Raw genomic sequence first — 19,110 nt, 5'->3', positions numbered from 1 at the left:
ACACTGTAATTAAACTCACATTTTTCTAAAACATGTATTAAATAAAGAGGATTTATGAAGAAAATCAGTTTAAAATGATTAAAAACAGCCTGGGCAGCAATGGACATGTGACTAAATGGACTCAATCGACTTGTCACCCAACACACGTATTTGATCAGATATGACATCAGTCAGCACAGACCCAGAAAGCAGAGTGATTTCCTGTGATGATAATGGAGCCAGCTTTGTTGTGAACTTGTGATAGAGCCAACACTGAAAACATTTGTGTCTGACAGGAGTTAAAAAAGAAGAACAAAAAGGCAATACATCCTTTAAAAAAACCTTTTGTGAAGTACTAGTTTCAAGGATTTTATACTAATCAAATATTATTCTAAAAAAATATAAAAGCAAAGGAGAAATACTTAGCTTGCTTTAAATGCTCATAAGTCACATTTAGGTTTCTTTAAATGCATTCAAAATGACCAGTGAACCACAAACTTAAAATACACTTTTTCCACATTTATTTATTTGTTGTTGTGTTTTTACTTCTTACATCATTCATTTCCCTGATTTCTTCAGTCAGTGTTAAACCACAACTACTCACTCCTCACAGCTCAGTACCTGCAGACATCTTTGTTTTATCATTTCAAGTAAATTCTGTCTGAAACTTTATTTGTTAAAGACCTAAAGTATCAGTTAGTGCAGTTGGGTGAGACACATAAAGTCAAACACATAAAGCAGCCTGGGCTGACAGATCCTCTGATTCTCTAAGTTCACCTCAGATTAGCAGCAAATAAAGAATTTAAAAGGAATCTTTACATGGATCACATGAGTCACTTCACCATGTCTCCATAGATTTCCTGTTTTTAATCCTAATTATCTAAAGTTTCCTTATTTTTTCAAGTCAGGAAAAAAAAGAATGGAGTAAAAAAAATCTTTTCTTAAAGGTATTTAGTAGTTTAAATATTCAACATACGGTTTTCTCTGGTTTAACTGGATCAGTCAGCCCAGTTTGCAGAAACAAGGTGATACATGGTGAAGATCTAAAGGGTGGGGTGTTTTTCCATTGATCCTGCTATAGTTAAGTGCATTTGTTATGCACGTGCGTTGATGATGTCGACAAACTCTGGCTTCAGAGAGGCCCCGCCCACCAGGAAGCCATCCACATCGCCCTGAGATGCCAGTTCTCTGCAGTTTGCTCCTGTGACCGAACCTGGAGAGATTAGCAAAATTAAACCAATCTGTGACTTCTGCAGAGGTTGTATATTTTAATAACACCATTATTTTTTGTATATGAAATTGTTGCACCATCATTGAACCTGACGCAGTCCTACTGTAAAGTTTGCTTAAGTTATGCTCACTGACCTCCGTAGATGATGCGTACAGAGTCGGCCACATCATCGGAGACATTTGCTCTGAGCCACGCCCTCAGTTTCTCATGGACCTCCTGAGCCTGCACATGCATTGATTAAAATGAGACCTATGCATAAATGAATGCTCCAAACCTCAATGAACTGAAGCAATGTAGAACAACATGAGAGACTGATAAAGTCATACAGAAAATACTACATACCCTGGGTAAACTGTCTTTTTCACATGTGACTGCAAAACTAAAAAGACTAGAAAAAGATGGTTTTGTATTCATGAAAAAAATCATTACACTGTCACATCTTCAGAATCAGCTCCCAGGATTCATATCCACGGAGCATAAAAATTGGAAATAGGGCTAAACATCCCACTGGATTGGATGTAATGTGAGAAATTATGATTATGTATGTGCTCAATTATGGGCCTTGTAGTTATGTGGCTGCTGTATTACCTGCTCAGGTGTGGCTGTCTTTCCTGTGCCGATGGCCCAAACAGGTTCATATGCCAGCACGACTTTCCCCCAGTCTTTTACATTTTCTGCAAACAGACATCATTCATGCATAAACACCGATAAGTAACGGTGTGATCGCAGACCCACATCTACAATCCGTTCTCAAGGTGTTTATCAGCTGCCACCTGCAGCCAGTCATTGGGCACAACGTGCATTTGGGCTGCAGCAATATCAACAGCAAAGAGAAACTGCTCATTTTAAAGACCTACAAAGTCTGTATAAAGAAGATGGAAGGATAATGGTGGAATAAGACAACGGTTTATCAGCCTAGAGGCCGTATTTCACATATATCACGATGCCATAAAACAGGATTATGCCTGACATCTACCTTAATAATTAACAAGGTTATCATTTCTTCAAAAACAAATCTGTCTGATGTGTTTCTTCTTTAAAAGGTTTCTCTACCTTTCAGAAAGAATAAGCAAACCTTAGTATGCAAACTCAAAAGGTCCTTTCTGATCAGGCAACATCCTAAAAGCAGACCACAGCTGCAAGCTGCCATCAGTTCTCCACCTTTGCTGGCTTTAAAGAAGTGCAAAGTCTGCTTTAACATAGGCAGCTGTGTCTGCTGAAGGCAGAGACCACTGACCTATTTACATTTTAAATCAGTACGCGGCCTACTTTCAGTACAGAAGCAGAATACAGGAGGCCAAGATGGGACCAGGGAAAAGATCATCAATCAGGTCTTGTAAAGCCTCAGTGCAGACAGAACAAATCCAGAAGCAAGAGGAACTCGTTTTTCTATCTTTATGCACAGAATAAAAACAGAGTAGAATCCAGCAGTTCACTTTTATGTTTCTGTAACAGTTTTTTTGTCATTATTAATCAGAGAAACCATTAAATAACCAAACTTTTGATCTAAAAAAACATAATAGCACAAAAAAGATGTAAATACATCCGATTTATTTCAAACTGCTCGTTTTCTTTCAAAATATTATGTAACGAATCTCTTTATTAGTTATTATAACTTTATTTAAATGAAATATTTGAGTAAATAACTAATTATTTTAACTATTTTAATGTAATTAATTAAGTAGAAACATAATAGCGCAACAATAATCATGAATAATAATAATAATAATAATAATAATAATAACAACAATATGATTATTATTATTATTAATAATAATAAAGTAATAAAACATTAGAATAAAAAACTGGAGAAATGAATGACTTATTTTTTTCCCTGTAAAGGTAAAAAACTGAAATTAAGCCATAAAAGAGATGCAAAAAATAAAGTATAGCAGAAAAACTAAAATACAATTTAAAAAACAGATCATGAAAGCCTACAATAAAAAAAGATGTTAATATTTCTCTCATATTTACCTGCAATGACCTGCGTCTGAGCATAGACGACTTCTTCGGTGGTTCCTGCCTCTCGCTCCTCCAGCTTCTCACCGATGCAGGCGATCACACCCAGATCGTTCTCCAGAGCATGAGCCACCTGAAACACCAACAAAGTCAGAGTCTACCTGCGCGTGCACACCTGAGGTGTGTGCAACATGGGAACAAGCTGCCATCAGTGTGCACTCTTACAAAGAAATGCACCCTTGAAATCCAGATAATTGGAAAGTTCTGTGATTCTCACCTTCTGGCCAATCAGCTCATCACTCTCCCCAAACACATGACGGCGCTCCGAGTGTCCCAGGATCACCCAGTCAGCCCCGCAGTCTCTGATCATGGCTGGGCTGGAGGGAGAGGAAACATGTATGACAGGGGTCTCAAACTCACGGCCTGGGGGCCACTTACAGCCCAAGTCAACTCTACTTGTGGCCGTATATTGACGTGAAGAAATATAATGCAATTTGGCTCTTGAAGTTCCTTTTTTTTGTTAGGGATGGTTTGTTTTTTGTTGAGTACAATGTTAAAATAAGTTCTTTAAATAACCACCTCTGGCTGTGGTCGCTGTCCATGGTGCTGATCGAAAACTGTAATGATGCTATTAATATTATTTTGCACAAACTTTGTGTGTGTGTGTTTGTGTTTGTGTAAGAGAGACAGCAAATGTGAGATGCCGTGTTTGCGCCCGTACAACATAACAGTAAGGGCCCAAATAATATCTGCCCCGATGCCGATCACAGAGTGGTTATGCCTGTGAGCACAGCATTATAAATTAAGTATGTGAGTTAGGAGAGATACCTGATCTCTCCAGTAAATGCTCCCTTGGCCACCTTGTAGCAGTTCTGGGCTGCAACGGAGATCCTGGGATCCAGATTGGATCGGGCAAAGTCCAGGTAGATGGAGGGAGCGGCACAAACCACCTCTGAAATTAGACAGAAAGTTTGGTGTTTGCTGTGATGATTGCCGCGTTTTACTTTTATTAATTAGTTAAACCAGTGCAAAAGCTCTAAAAGCATTATTGTTGATGTAAATCCTTCTTTGCTCTGATCTTTACTCAAATGTTATAACTGAAAAAATGAAAGGAAAACCTGAATTCTGCATTTATAAACACCTACCGGTCTTAAATGCAACATTTACATTTCCTCAGAAAGAACAAAATCCTGTATTAGAAACAATCTGGAGACCCTGAGAGGCAGTTTAATGAACATAGAGCTAAACTGTGATTCTGGCTGGGGACTGAAATGATTTTATCTAACTGAAGAAGGTTACAATTGCTTTCATCACCAACCGCCTCCAGCAGCCTGCCTCATTTTAAAGACATTAAGAAACATTTAAATTTCATTCTGCACAGTCATGAGTACACTGCAAGAGAAAATAAATTAATGCAGAGCTGCTTAAATATGGCAATCAGTTACTTTGGTCAATAATTATTTAACACAGACTTTTGAGAAATTGTGTGTTTTAATCATCGTTTCATGCATATGTATCTGTTCTGTTCTGGACTGCGTGAAAGCAAAAGCAAAGAATTCATTTATTAAAAAGTGCTTTGTCTCAATTGTCTGGTTTTAAAAACTCCTTGAATAAAATTTGAGTAGTTGCACACTCCTATCTACAAGCCATTATCATAAGCACATGTTTTTGTTCAGTGATGCAGCAGGCTTGTACTACAGTGATGCAAAGTAAGAGTAACATAGCCTACATGAGCATGAATGAGTGTCTAACGACAGAGGCTAAAAACATCAGTGTGTACAAAATAAATAAACTGCTAGAGCACATAGTTTTATGTCAGAGTACAGCATATTAATACAAAACAAAATCCTTGATTCAAAGATTTGGTGTTCGGTATTTGGTTATTTGTCTACTTTAAGTCAGTTTGGCGCTCTACAACGGCCAAACTAAAAACCCAAATGAGCCTCAAAAACGTCTGACATGTGGAGGGAACCCAAGCTCTGAACTTTTTGAAGACACAAAGACTGTTTACAGACTCAGTGGACTAACCTCAGCTGCCAAGCACAGCAATAAAACGTATGATTTAGGTTCCATTTGATGGGGAAAAGTATGAAGAGGCAGAAAATTAATTCCTCAAAGCGAAGTGAAAGAATGAGAGGCCTTTATGCGACGCCTCCTGATCACGTGACTCTCAATGTCACTGTGTCACCTGTGAAGCATCAGCAGCAGCACCCCCCCCTCCCCTCTGTTAGCCTCCAATCACCAAGTCACCAATCGCTTTTATTGATCACCCCTAACCGCCACACACAGTCAGTCAGCGGCCCCGGCAATAATCTGGGGCTGTTACCGGTCTCGTCGTGCAGGCTGGCGGTGTTCAGGGTGGTGATGAGCTCTCCAAGACTGTCTTTGTTCCCGTTCATCTTCCAGTTTCCACCCACGAAGAACTTGCGAAGCGCCATGGCCGGCGAATATTAGCTGATAGCCGGTGAGGAGAAGAGCTGGAGGTCGATCTGGAGTCCGGCCGGTGTGCAGGTCAGGTGACGTCAGAAATATCAGCTCCAAACACCGGCAAACATCCCCCTTCTTCTGCGTGGGATTATGAAGGCAGTCGCAGAGCTTCACGGGACGTTACCTCCACCTGCTGTACAGAAGTTGTCCCTACCACCATCAATGCAATAGTACAAGTATATATACAGGTATATTCACAGGGTATTCTCATGGAAACCGCCCAAAAATGTTATGATCTTGAATTAAGCTTCTCATGGCATTTTTTTGTTCTTTGTTTCTGTTCTCTGCTTGTTCATCTGTGTATTTCGCTTTGCCTGCAAGCTCAGGCACTAATGCAATTTAAATTTATTTATGACGAGTTCATTTGTTCCGTTCGGTTTATTGTTAAATAGTTAACATAAAATTTTATGAAGGAATGGGAAAATCATGTTTTAAACAAAAACATAAAAAATGTACCTTATTTAAATATATTTATTCATTTCTATTTATTTTTAATGGAGACAAATATGAATAAAATAATATTAATCATAAAAAATAAAAATAAAATAAAATAAATAAATAACAAAATCCGAGGTCAAAGATTATTTGCTATCAAAGCTATAATTTCTTCTTTGTGTTCCACCGATCAACTTCATTACTTAAAAACTACATAATAAGATCATGTTATAATACTCAAAAATACCATTAATACATGTATACTTGCTCTTTTTATAGGCTTCTGCAAAATAATGGTTACACAGTGTCTTTACTTTCAGTTTTATTTTTTCACATTAAAAGAGACAAAAGACACAATAAACAAAGTCAAACATTAGTGTTGACAATATAACAATTTTATTGTTATTTATATTTTCAGTAATTTTGTTATTGTGAATCATTTTGCAGATGATGATCATGTAAAAAAAAAATTAAAACGTTTACACAGGATTTAAATGGATGGAACTTAGAATAATCAGACCTCTTTTAAAGTTATCAATATTTTACTTTGGCTAGTAACATTTAATTGATTCAGTTCACTGTAATTATACTATATATTTCCCAAATTTACAATCAAAATATGTAAAAATTGGATGTTTTTACTGTGAAAATCACGCCAAAAATATAGAATCACAAGCAAGTCATTACTGTAACATTATTTTCTGGGTAAGTCATACATTTTGCTAAATTGTACCTTTATGTACAAAACTTTTGACTATTCAGAAAACTACCTTACAATACATTTATGTTTGTTAAATAACTAAAATCCATCAATTCTCTTCTGCTAATCCAATTCAGGGTCGCCCTAAGACAGCCTATCACAGCTGTCTTAGGGCGAGAGCAGGGTGCACCCTGGACAGGTCGCCAGTCTGTTGCAGGGCTAACACATAGAGACAGACAACCATTCACACTCACATTCACACCTATGGGCAATTTAGAATGACCAGTTAACCTAATCCCACTAACTGTACGTCTTTGGTCTATGGGAGGAAGTCAGAGTACTCAGAGAGAACCCACGCAAACTTCACACTGAAAGACTCTGGCCTGATGGGGGAGTTGAACTCAGGACCTTCTTAGCAATGCGAGCAGTGGTCTTTTTGTGAGCTTTTTAAACTTTTTGAATGATAAATATATATATTTTATTTAGCTTCTCTTCATTGATTTTTGGAAAGAGAATTGAGGTTTTCTGGAACAACTTAAATGACGCCCAAAGTACATGGAGAAGAACAAGGGTCTGAAGCTCCAGCAACACTTATAGTTTAAAAAACAGCTTTATTATTTGACCAAGGCTGTTTTGGCCTGTGGCCTTCATCATGCTCATCCATCCATCAGGTCGTTGTCTTCATTGTTTGACTGTACATTTTAGAATTAATTTTAAAGTTTTAGTTTTTCCTTTAGGGTCCTACATGGTCAAACTCCCTCAGTATATCCTCATTGAGCTTACAGGTCATCAGGTCAAAAGTTGCCCTTGGCCTCACTGTCAAAGTTGAGAAGTTGTGTTACGCTGTAGAGACTCCACTGACTCTTTTAAGAAGCAGCTGAAGACATTTTTATACAGACAAGCTTGTAATTGATTTGATGTTTTATGTTGTATTTTATTATGTTTTATGTTATGATATACTTGTGTTTTTCTTGTGTTTTTGTGAAGCACGTTTTTATCAGTGAAAAGTTATATTTAAATCAATGTTACATACTTTTACTTACTTTCTGATTCCAGTGCACGTGATGCAGAACCTCAGCACTTTGTCTGGAGACAATTCAAACCTCCTCATTCAGTGTAGAGCTTCATTTCTGCACCAGCATCTCTGTGTGTACCCTGCTGCTGTTTGCAGGTATGACTCGCACTACTGAGGTGTGCTGACCTCTAATGAGATTCCCCTCCAGGCATTTTTGCCCTCTGTGTGATGAGAGCAGCAGCCGCAGGGACCAGTCTAGATTCTGGAGCACTGTATGTATATGTTAACGTAAGAAATTAAAAGTAACCCTCATAACTAAAGGTCAGACCTTGTCATTGAAACACAGAGACTCTGACATAGTCTTAATGCAGAATTCTATGTTTATTAGAAAGATTTCCAACAAAAGTCTTGTATTTTTTTGTACAGAGGAACTGCTCAAGTTTAAAAGTACAACAAAATGCAGCTGAACCCAGAGGAGTAAATAAAGCTTACAGGAGTGTTTTACAGCCACTCTCACAGCCGGGTTCCACCTTCAAACCATCATCCACGGGTCCATCAGTGTAATTTTTACCTGTGAAACGGGGAAACGGAAGCAGCCATCTTGGATCAAAGTCAGCTGGTGGTAATATGGGACCCGAGAAAGCAGCTCTGCCATACAAATACACACTCTGAATATGTGCAGCCAAAAAAGCAAACAGATCAGATACAACAAAGAGACTCTGTACATAGACTTTTCTAATGTGTTAATCTATAAAATATAAATAAATATACATGTCAGTCTTTTTTTCTAGATGATTGCAGTGCTCTTTTAAAAGGTCAAAGACCTCGAAGACAATAAAAATAAATCTGTAGCTCTATCTTCATATTTTCATTATTTGCTGTTCTTTATTCAGTTATTGTCAGAAAATCTAGAGATTTTTATCATTTTCAATAAGAGCTTATTTTCTGCTCTGTTTTGATTAATAATCTATTTTTTTATGCTTTTACTTTTTTTCAGTAAATAAATCAACAGTAAAGCTTTCTTGTACATGCAGTGGGATGCATCGTGCATTGTTTAACTGATGCCATTTGCACAATATGACTCATTCGCAACCTTTTAAAATTTGCATACATGTATGAGGAAGAAGCAGAGCGGGAAAAAGAAAGAGAGGAAGGTCAAATATCTGCACCAAATCTCCAGGCTCGCTTCTCTGCCACTATTTTCCTCTCCTCTCGTCCTCCTCCTTTTCTTCTTCGTCTCCTGCTGTTATTCTCTGCAGGGACGCCTCAGTTCCACAGTTTGAGGAAGCTGTCCCAGGATCCTGTGCAGACGCCCATACCATCAGCAGGGACGCCGGTGCAGCTCACCCTGTTGTCATGACCGGACAGCACGCCTGGTGTTGTAAAACAAGATAAAGGAGATGAGTGTAAGCAAAATGTAACAAATGTAACAAAATATAAGGACAATACCAAAAATAAAAAAGAGAAAAAGAAAGGAATAGAAGAAAGGAAACGAGGAAAAAGAGCAAAAGGAAAATGGTGGAAATGATTAATTAAAGGAAAGGAACAGAAAAAAGAGGGAAAACAGCATGGGGAAGAGAGGAAGCAAGGGAAAGAAAAGAAAAGAGAGGAAAATGATGGCAAGGACAGATGAATGAAACAGAGTAAATGAAAAAATATAGGAGACGAATTGGGGGAGGATGTGTGAAGGAAACAGCAAAGGAAAAAAATGCTAAAGGAAATAAATTTCTTTTCTTTTTTTTAGGAAATAAAATATTCATTTTTGAAAAAAAAAAAGAACTGTTCTGTTGGAAGCAGAGATCATGAAAATAGTGCATCAGCACCATCTACAGGTCCCATATGGAAGAGCACCAACTTTAATGAAAACTTCACTCCCTATGCTCCCTTTTAAAAGTCTATACATTAAGATATCCATCTATCAATAAGATATACATATATATTTAAATGTAAGTAATTTTGAATAAATTCTGCTCACCGACTTTCTCTCCCTTCAGAGAGTCCCAGATGTGGCAGTTGAAGTCATCGTAACCTGCAAAGATAAGGCGGCCCGAGCTGGAGAGAGCCAGAGATGTTACACCGGCGTTCAGGCTGGTGTCCTGGTAGCAAATCACCTCCTGGTCAGCGCGCAGGTCGTACATCTTGCATTGGCAGTCATCGGAGCCTGTGATGATGGCATTACCATTTGGGAAGAACTACAAGTGGGAAGAGAAGAAGCATTTGAGTTTTAAACCAAGAGGAAATATTTTTGGTAAGGCAGCCTTCAGGCCACAACTGTCCCCCTATAGACTAGAAATAATGTGATTTGTGTGTGTGTGTGTTGTGAGTTTCCGGGATGTCCTCACAGAAATGGCATTAATGTCGCTGGTGTGGCCAGAGAAGGTCTGCTTGCAGGCGCCTTCCCTCAGATCCCACAGCTTGGCCAGAGAGTCACAGGCTCCAGAGATGAAGGTGTTCGTGTCGGGAGAGAGAGCCAGCGACATGCAGTCTCCAATGTGGTTGGTGAAGATGACCTTCTGCTTGCCGGTCTCCAGGTCCCACAGACAGCTGAAGATGAGAGAAGAAGAAGACAGAGACACAAATCAGGGGGTTTTACACCAGACGGCGTTCTGATTAACTGTCTCAGGTCTTTTTAGCTTTTCCTCAAATCTAATTTCTACAAAGTTTTATGCATGAACTGTATATAAAAGATGGTAAAACAAAAATAACATTCATTCATTTGTTAATTCATATTTTCAAGCAATGATCTTAAAACAATGTTATCTCCATCTTAATTGTTTAAAAACAGGACATGTGAGGGGTAGATCTGCCTGATAAAATACACGCATGCACACAGGCAGCTACAGTAGTCGTGCCCTGCAGGACACCATGTGCACATGTCCATTTTTCTCTGAACCATACAACATGTTCTAGTCATTAAACACACTGGGAGAGTGTTTCATGGGGTCATAATGAAGTGACAACTACAGTCGTTTTCTTATAGACTTTTATAAAATATGACTTATTTATAATTTTATTTAAATTAATTTAATTTATATAGCACCAAATCACAACAGTCACCTCGAGGTGCTTTATAGTATAAGGCAAAGACCCTACAATAATGCAGAGAAAACCCCAACAATCAGACGACCCCCTATGTACAAACACTTGGCAACAGTGGGAAAGAAAAACAGGACAAAACCTCTCAGGCAGAACCAGGCTGCGAGAGGGCCAGCGACTGGCTCCGCCCCCCAGTGGTCATTAGAAAGAGTGCAGGTTTAAGGCACTTCCCCTTTACGTTTTAGAAAGATTACCTATAGTGTGTGGTTTTATGAAGACACCATAGAGCACATGATTGGTGAACAAGTGTCATGGGTTTTTTTTTAATCCCTTCAGGCTAGTGGGAGAATGCACAGCCATGATACTGGTTTAAAAGCTGCTCTTTTTCCCTTGTTCAGTACTGTAGCTGGGCTGATAGAAATGACTGGCATCAAACACTAAGAAACACAAACTTTAAACTCACCAGGTGGTGTCACCGGAGGCTGTCAGGATCTCAGTATCGCTAAGGAAACGGCAGCAAGACAGGTAACCTGGGCGAGAGAGAGTTTTGTGAGCGTCTCAGCTTGGCTGTGCATGCATTCATTGGTTTTGATGCTGTGTAGTACGTTGAGGGCATTTAAAGGAAGCTTCAAGGCACCCTCCTCACCTGTGTGTGCGTCCAGCTCTCTGAGGGTTTTGGGGCTGGCTGCCTTGATGTTGTAAACTGTGCAGATGTTGTCCAGACCACCGCTCGCCACCAGGTTACCAGAAGGGGCGAAGGCGACACTCATCACCCAAGCAGACTTTAGTGGAACAGCAATCAACTAGGAAGAGGAAATTCAGTTTAAACAACTAGAAGGCTCCAGCTCTGTGGTTTAACAAGCATGGACAGTGTTTGAAGGCTGGAGAGACGATGTTCCTGTTGGCTGTCTGTGCTTCCACTGAGGTCTAAAGGCCTGCGAGGAACCACTGCAACAGCAATAAAAAGCTTATCGTGACACTATTAATCTTTGTTTACTGCTTTAGAAAAAGGTTCACTGAGTCATCGATGGAAAACAGACAAACAGTCAAAGCAGAATCAAAACACATAAAATGCTAAATGTAAATTAAGAGATTTTAACAAATGTTTGTGAAGCTTGATCACAACTAATCAGTTGAGCTAAAATGCTACTAAGTGTTTCTGAACTCCTGTAAAGCACTGCCCCTCAAACAGGGGTGTTTTAAAGGGTCCTCAGAAATGATTTAAACTCCAAAGCTTGCTCTTCCATGGAGGAAGATCCTGCAGTGGAAACTCAGCTTTAGTCAGAGTAGAAAGATAAACCGTCATTGGCTACTTAGCTCACTGCTGAAATCCTGGGTAATCTAATTATGTTGGGATGTACTAAATAAATACTGAGCTCCAAGCTCAGATTGAACATTTTCTCCTTGTTTTTCTCTTCTATTGTTTTTAACACTTGTTCTCAGTTTCTGTTATTATCTATTTGTGTTAATCATTGTTGATATACCTACAGTCTGATATAGACTATAAACTAAAAACTAATAACTTACTAAATGAAATTAGCAGTTGATGAGTGATTGCTTCATACAATAAATATAAAGTAACAGCTGCAGTTTGTGTCTTATTTTGTGTATGGTTTAGTTTTACCTGCTCTACTATGTATTCCACTCCAGGAATAACAATTTAGATTAACAATAACATATCCCGTGCAGTCCTACCTTGTTCCCTGTGAAACAGTCCCAGATGAGCAGCTTTCCATCCTGTGATGCACTGACCATCTGCCTGCGAGAGAAACAAAGTGTCACTGTGTTTGAAGAGGACTTCAGTCTTCATTATTTCATTATTCATCTTCTCAGTCAGATAATGTCTCACTAATGATGAATATTTCTGTGGCTGGTAGAAAAGACATGTCGTGTAGCAGCAAATATTGTGCATTTTAAATTCACGTGGATTGAATGTAGGCTGGAGTTTATCTCATTTCTGCATCTAAAGTTTATTCACATGTGAAATAGTTTGGCTGTTATCTGTGTTCTCTTCAAACTATCAAACAGGCGATGTTATATTTACATATTAAGTTATTTAAGCATTAAATAGAGGTTTTTAAAATCGGGTGGGCATAGAACTAAAACACACTGAAAGTAAAGGGATGAAACTTGAGTTGATATTTCAGACAACGCTATGAAATATTGTTTAATTTGATTACAGAGCTGCTCTTTTCTTACACAAACGTGCCACCCTTTCATCCTCACCTGGAGTCAGCTGACCAGTGCATGGCGTAGATTTTAGCCAGGTGACCCTTGAGTGTCTTCCTGAGCTTCAGCTGGACCCGACCCACTGAGGCCACCCCTGATGATGCTGCAGACATGCTGCCATCATTCACAGCTTTACGGGCCGCCTATTGGTCACACAGAGAATTACAGGTTTGAAAAAAGAAGCTAAGAAAGAAGCTAGAAAAAAGTTGGTGTTTTTCCTCACTCCTTTCCTCTGTGATGGCTTGGCAGGAATTCTAGCATTAGGAAAAATGATGGTGCACCACTAAGTCCTCCACTAAGGCGAATTAACCTCCAGAAATTTTAAAGAAAAGTTAAGACTGAGTAACATCTGCAATCAAAATTGAGTGGATTTTTCCTCACACATGCCTCACTTCTGTACTGATGTTCACGAAATTAGAGTTTTTACCTGATGATGCCAACAAGTACACTGAAGCTGAAAAGAAATCTCTTCACAAGGGTAATATAAACATCATGGGTAATATCCAGCCTCCATAATTTATAGTTTTTACCTGTGTAGTGAAACATTTTTAAATAAATATGATTATTAAGGCAAACAGAAAGTGCAGCTGTTTCTTTATTTTCATGTTACCCCCATCCTGCACATTTTCCTGTTGTTTTGAACTTACAGTGACTCAGACAGACAGATATGTATGTATTTATCAAAAGATTAGATTTTTATCACTGTCACATGATGGATGGAGAAACACTGATTACTTGAGGTTCGTGTTAAATATTTAAATAAACCATATAAAGCATTATGACAGATATTCCAAGACGTTCTAATGTTACAATGTTTAATCAGTTTTATGCCATAACAGTTGGGGTTAGCTTCAAGGCTTCTGCAGTTGTAAATCTTGCTGGTTTAGGCCTGTCAGCCATGGTTCACTCATAATTATTACAGTCTCCTGAATAGAGCTTTCGATTGTTACGCTACACAAAGGAGCCTATTCCCTTAAAAAACTATGAAAAATTGACATGTACATAATAGGAAGCATATGTATGATTAAAAGTCACATGTAATTAGAATCACTGGATAATATGATAATATAGGATCCACACTAGAGAATATGAAAAATATGGTGTCACTGGGGTGAAATCAGGATTGTTTTTATGGTGTTAAAGGCAATAACACCTGGAATATCCTCCCACAGGAAATGCTCACCTCAATCTGTGCACGGAGGCCATCGCACTCTTTTTTCAGTGCATCCATTTCAGCCTTCTCAGCTGCCATGGCGAGAGTTGTTTGTTGATGTTACTGATGAAAAACCAAACGACACTGAGAGGAACAGGAAATGGGGAAAAACACAAAAAATTATTGTTTTTTACTTGGAAAATATTCCAAAGGTCACGTATGGATTAGACATTTTCGCAGACAGCAATGTTTGGATGTTTGCTGCAGCTCATTGTGAAAGATGTTATTGCTGTTATGGGAACGACTCCCAGGCAAACGTATCCTCACGTTTGACCCTGCCGTGAATTAAAGCTCAGGTACATAAGATCCACTCAGTGACCCTGATTCCTGAACTGGAACACTTTGATTCTTGTTGCACCACCAAGTCTACAGAAACGATTAGACACAGGTGTCAGCCGTCCCTGAACTGAAGTCGTAATGCTGTCAGTTCTCTCCTACAAAGAAGTGAACCATTTAGAAGTATTACAGAAGATGAGGAAACACTCTGCAAGGCAGAGAATTAAAGAGGGGTTAAAAGGAAAGGAGGAATGAAGGATAGGTATGTAGGATTTAGGAAAGAAGGAAGCAATTACATTACTCTAGAGGTATAAAGGGCTAAAGGCCACTTAGTACATTTATTTTTTGGGAAATTTAAAGGATAAAATACACCTCCTTAGTTTTTACTAACTGACTCCTTTTATTCTTTATGCTTTTAAATTAAAGCGTTGGATCAGTGTTGAATCTTGACATCACCAGCACCCTTTTAGTGTCAAACTTTAAACCCTCAGTTTACATCATATTACATCACATCACCAGCATCAAGGTCAAACTGCTAAACGTTAAGGGTCAGAAGCTGCTAATATTTAATGTGAAAAAACAAACAAAAAACAAAAGCTGTTATTTACAATCAGTGTCATTGTTTTCTTTTGGTTTGTTCTTTTACTTTGAAACTAAGTGTAATTTATTTGGCTAAGACTCTGTAACAGGATGCTGACGTCTGACTAACTGAACACCAATTAACTGTGCGCACGTTTCTGCACATCATGAAACTATCGAGCTATAAACCTGCACCCCCATGAGTGAGGTAAAAATTACTGCTAATGCAAAACACAGCAGTTTTAATAAGAAATAAACTTCCAGAGTTGTGCTACAGTTTTAACCTTGTCCCAATTGTTAGCCACAAACCATAAGCAGAGCTTACGCTGTAGTCACACAGCAACAGGCAGGAGCTTTTACAGAAGACAGAAAAGAATGATAAGAATAAACATCCGTTGATTAGCAGGAGTGAAAGGTTGCATCAGTCTATGTGCAGGTAGCAGCTGCACATACACTATGGAAGGTTGGAGGATATGGTGGGGGCAGAGGTGAGGGGAATTTGGGATGGGTTTCTACAAGGCTTTAAATCCCTGCAGGAGAGCTTAAGAGAAGCTTTACCGGTCAAATCTCCTGTCATCTGATTACTGACTGCTCTTTACCCTGAGATCAGAGTGAGAGGGAGGGACTGCGACGTGGACAATAGAAGAAATGGAGCTTCTGTTGGAGTCAAGACCACAAACTGCTCCTCCTCTACTGTCCTGTTTACTCATTCGAGGTGCACTTATTGTTCAACATGTGAATGAAACGCATGCGTCCATTTTCCAGAGCTTAAAGCCAGTGAAAAACTAAAACCTTTTAACACCAATCTCCAGCACCACAACCTCCCGTCAGTGTTTTATTCTTGCACGCACACTTTTGTGTGCAGACTGGAGGAGTCATGAGTTGACTCATTACACTCATGGATTGAGCCATCTGCTTAGCAGACCACCTGCTACCACCAAAGATATCCACAAACAAGGTGAGCTGGATGAGGTTTGGCTCTTTGTGACCGACCAGGCTGCAGCTTACTGCTGCCACACCTGAAGCTCCAATCCTCTTTGGCAGAGTCGCTACAATCCAAAGATCACCTTCAGAGGGTTTAAGGATGCAGTGGGACTGATAAGTTGTTTTGTTGTTTGAAAGAAATTGAGGACTCACCTCATGTTGCATTGGTCAAATATCCTGATTTGATAAAATCATGTGTCATGAAGGCTGCTGGGGCAACAGCATGCAGAAAATACACAAAGCTGCTGATCACTTTTAGCTTTGGTAGCACGGCACTGCAAAAGTTCACTTCCTGTTCTTCCAAATAATAAAAAGTAAAACTCCACTTTTCGTCTTCAGACGGTGACAAAGATGATGAGTCCCCACAGCTGAACTCAAAGCAGCTCCAACTGTTCTCCAGCAGCATTTCTTAACTGTAACTGTCACAAAGAAGCACCAGAAATGCTGAAACTCACCTTTTCTCTTTTTCTGCACCTGTGCAGCTCCCAATCGCAGACACCTGCGTTCCCCCTTTGAGCTGTTTCAGCTTCCACAGCTCCACAGGGTGCACAACCTGCTTGCTGGCTCCTCTGATGCTCTCCCACCGGCTGACTGCTAGTGGCTTCACTAGTGAAAAAGTCTCTTTTTCTCTGAGCCTTCCTCCACGGTGAAGAACAGATGAGGATTGGAGGGGATGAAGGAGATAAGAGATGAAGGGATAAGGCTCAACGATGGAAATAGGGAAGGAGAGAGAGAGGAAAAAGGAAAGGGAGCATGGCGAGAGCAGGTAGGTAAAGCGATTGGAGGGAGAAAATGAGGTTATGAGGTCAAAAGAGAAGAAGAGGTGAAGAAATCCAAGAACAAGGCAAGAAAAGGAAGGGAACAGATGTCATAGGACAAGAGGAAACTGAAAGAAGAGAAGACAAAAACATTAAAGAGCTTTTCTGTTGCACAGAGATTTGTCTAAAGCAGGAAGATGGGAAATCGTTAGAGCACAAAGTTGGTTCCATGAACAGAGCAGTGGTCTCCTCTTATGTTTAATTTATCCTTTAATTTATCTTTAAAGGTTCAAAAAAATATAAGACAACACCAATTAAAAATTTTCATTTTAATTTCCACAACTGTTTGTTCTTTTTCCACAAATTTAAGATATTACAGATATTCATTTGAGTATCTAGCAGTTTTATTAATTGGTGCATTGGTACGTATGCTTTGAATGCCCTGTGATAGCAGAGAGGTGACATTGGTGCCTTGATTCCTGACATTGCACTGCATGTTTTTGGATGTGGGAGCAGGAATGGAGAGATGGACCGAGGCGGAGGTTTACAGAGGGGGTGAATTGGTTTGTCGGAGCTAATGAGCTGAGCCCAGTTAATCAGGGTCTAATAGGATATCCGGGGACGGGCAATCTCATTAGGGAATTAGAGGAGGTCAGGCTGAACGCGCGTCACACCTGACACACAGCAAAGGCACGGACGGAAAGTGAATCAAGAGTCAAACGCAAAGGTTTTGTCTCAAAATTAAAAACTTTGATGCTGCAATTTTAATTCAAGACTGGAAGAAATTCAAGTTCCTTATAAAGATTCAATTCTTCATATCAAGCAGTCTTTCTCCTTTACTATAGGTTTATTATGGAAAAAAATTAAATAAAATCAGCAGTAGACAGACATGCAGGAGAGCAGGACATTAGATCTGTTTGGATGCAGACTCTGAGAGAGAACATGAGAGAGGTTTTGGGTCGTGTCCTGCAGAGCGGGTACTCGTCTTCCACGTGAGCTGATCTTGGCTCCGCCCTCTTAGCATCTTTTAATCAGACTTGCAGCTTCAGGGCAAAGTTCCATGATTTTTATCTAAGAAAACTGGGGATAGAAAACTTCCTTTAGATCAGTCCCCTCATTCATTCCAGAAGAAGGTCAGAGGTCAGAGTGAGCACACGGGGCCCACGTTGGGATGCTAACATAGTTAACTAAGTGCATCACCTGTAAACTGTATGAATGCAGTGCACAGATGCAGTCACCTGTGACACAGACACATGCAAATATAAAACAAGAACTAATCTCTCACTTCTTGTCCAGTTACAGCACAACGAGCCACGTTATTTCTCAGATAATTAAAAACACTCCAACAGCACTGATGCCACACATTAGTGATTTGCTCTGCAAACAGCCAGGGTTAAAATTATCCTCACCAATTACTTAAAATGTATAACTTTGCCTACAGACACCAAAACGTTTTCTTTATTTCTGCTATGGGGAGGCATTATATTCTGTAGTTTGTTTTTATGGTTTGTATTGACATGAAATACGCTACTACACGACTTATTTACCACATATGTTTTATTATCACAGGGCCTGGTGTTCTGTAAATGAATACTTCAGTTATTCACTTTCCAACACTGACTTTTCCCTTGAAGTGATTTCATGTGAAATATTTTAAGCTTACGCCTGTTTTTTATAAAACATTTAACAAGCATGTGTGTTGAGAACAGACGGTCATTTGCACAGCAAACAGTGACTGAGGTTTGATCCTGTCATGACACTTTCAAGCTTAGCTGTTTCTAACTGACAGCGTTCCAGTTGACTGTCTGCTGAACATGTTTAAACACTTGGAAACTGTTTACAACTCTGCTCAGCAAATGCAGTCCAGTTACTTCAAGTCGCAACTCACATCCTATTGGTTAAATACCAGGTAATCCATCCTTTATGATCGTAGGTGCGTGCTGAAATCAACAATGACGTTCGACGGCCTCCTCTAATGAGGACTTCTAGCTTAAGCTTCACCTCGGGTGGTGTCCTGTTTTAAGCAGTTGATGCAACAGGTTTAGGATCTGGTCTGATGATGTCACACAGCAACATCAGTGTTATGCAGCAGTGCTTGTTTTTTCTTAACAAGTCAAACAAAGTTTTAATGGCCTTTGTGAACCAACTATCAACAGTAGGTGTCCTTAAGAAAGACAGGAAAGTCTTTCAGGAACAATATAATCAAGTATACTATATGCAATATGAAGA

General features: G+C 39.3%; 2 protein-coding genes across 3 annotated transcripts; both read right to left on the bottom strand.

The window, feature by feature from the left end:
* Nucleotides 1–477: 477 nt before the first annotated feature.
* Nucleotides 478–5,745, bottom strand: tpi1a (triosephosphate isomerase 1a). Its single transcript, XM_003452687.5, has 7 exons — nt 5,496–5,745; nt 3,998–4,121; nt 3,447–3,546; nt 3,185–3,302; nt 1,799–1,884; nt 1,345–1,432; nt 478–1,192 (listed from the first exon to the last, which is right to left on the bottom strand). Exons 1-7 carry the CDS (start codon nt 5,605–5,607, stop codon nt 1,074–1,076), a joined length of 747 nt encoding a protein of 248 aa, XP_003452735.1. The 5' UTR covers nt 5,608–5,745; the 3' UTR covers nt 478–1,073.
* A 2,418-nt stretch (nt 5,746–8,163) lies between these two features.
* On the bottom strand, nt 8,164–16,880 carry gnb3b (guanine nucleotide binding protein (G protein), beta polypeptide 3b). 2 transcript variants are annotated; one of them, XM_003452686.5, is made up of 9 exons: nt 16,579–16,880; nt 14,255–14,368; nt 13,069–13,214; nt 12,538–12,601; nt 11,489–11,645; nt 11,306–11,372; nt 10,149–10,350; nt 9,782–9,998; nt 8,164–9,179 (listed from the first exon to the last, which is right to left on the bottom strand). In XM_003452686.5, the coding sequence occupies exons 2-9, from the start codon at nt 14,321–14,323 to the stop codon at nt 9,073–9,075; spliced, it is 1,029 nt and encodes a 342-aa protein (XP_003452734.1). In that variant the 5' UTR covers nt 14,324–14,368; nt 16,579–16,880; the 3' UTR covers nt 8,164–9,072. The 2 variants fall into 2 exon arrangements, with proteins under 2 accessions (XP_003452734.1, XP_025758127.1); XM_025902342.1 differs by lacking the exon at nt 16,579–16,880 and adding an exon at nt 16,277–16,519.
* Nucleotides 16,881–19,110: the final 2,230 nt, after the last annotated feature.

The sequence above is a fragment of the Oreochromis niloticus genome, linkage group LG22, assembly GCF_001858045.2.
Source record: "Oreochromis niloticus isolate F11D_XX linkage group LG22, O_niloticus_UMD_NMBU, whole genome shotgun sequence".
In the NCBI taxonomy this organism is placed as follows: Eukaryota; Metazoa; Chordata; class Actinopteri; order Cichliformes; family Cichlidae; genus Oreochromis; species Oreochromis niloticus.
Note: the sequence above shows the minus strand (reverse complement) of the source record. Positions and strands in the feature narration are given on the sequence as shown.

Coding starts and splice junctions, on each gene's coding strand:
- tpi1a (XM_003452687.5), bottom strand. CDS start 5,607: ATGGCGCTTCGCAAGTTCTTCGTGGGTGGAAACTGGAAGATGAACGGG. Junction 4,122..5,495: donor CAGCCTGCACGACGAGACCG/GTAACAGCCCCA, acceptor GTCTAATTTCAG/AGGTGGTTTGTGCCGCTCCC. Junction 1,433..1,798: donor AGACAGCCACACCTGAGCAG/GTAATACAGCAG, acceptor ATGCATGTGCAG/GCTCAGGAGGTCCATGAGAA.
- gnb3b (XM_003452686.5), bottom strand. CDS start 14,323: ATGGCAGCTGAGAAGGCTGAAATGGATGCACTGAAAAAAGAGTGCGAT. Junction 13,215..14,254: donor GCCTCCGTGCACAGATTGAG/GTGAGCATTTCC, acceptor TGTGACCAATAG/GCGGCCCGTAAAGCTGTGAA. Junction 9,999..10,148: donor GCGACATTAATGCCATTTCT/GTGAGGACATCC, acceptor TCCCACTTGTAG/TTCTTCCCAAATGGTAATGC.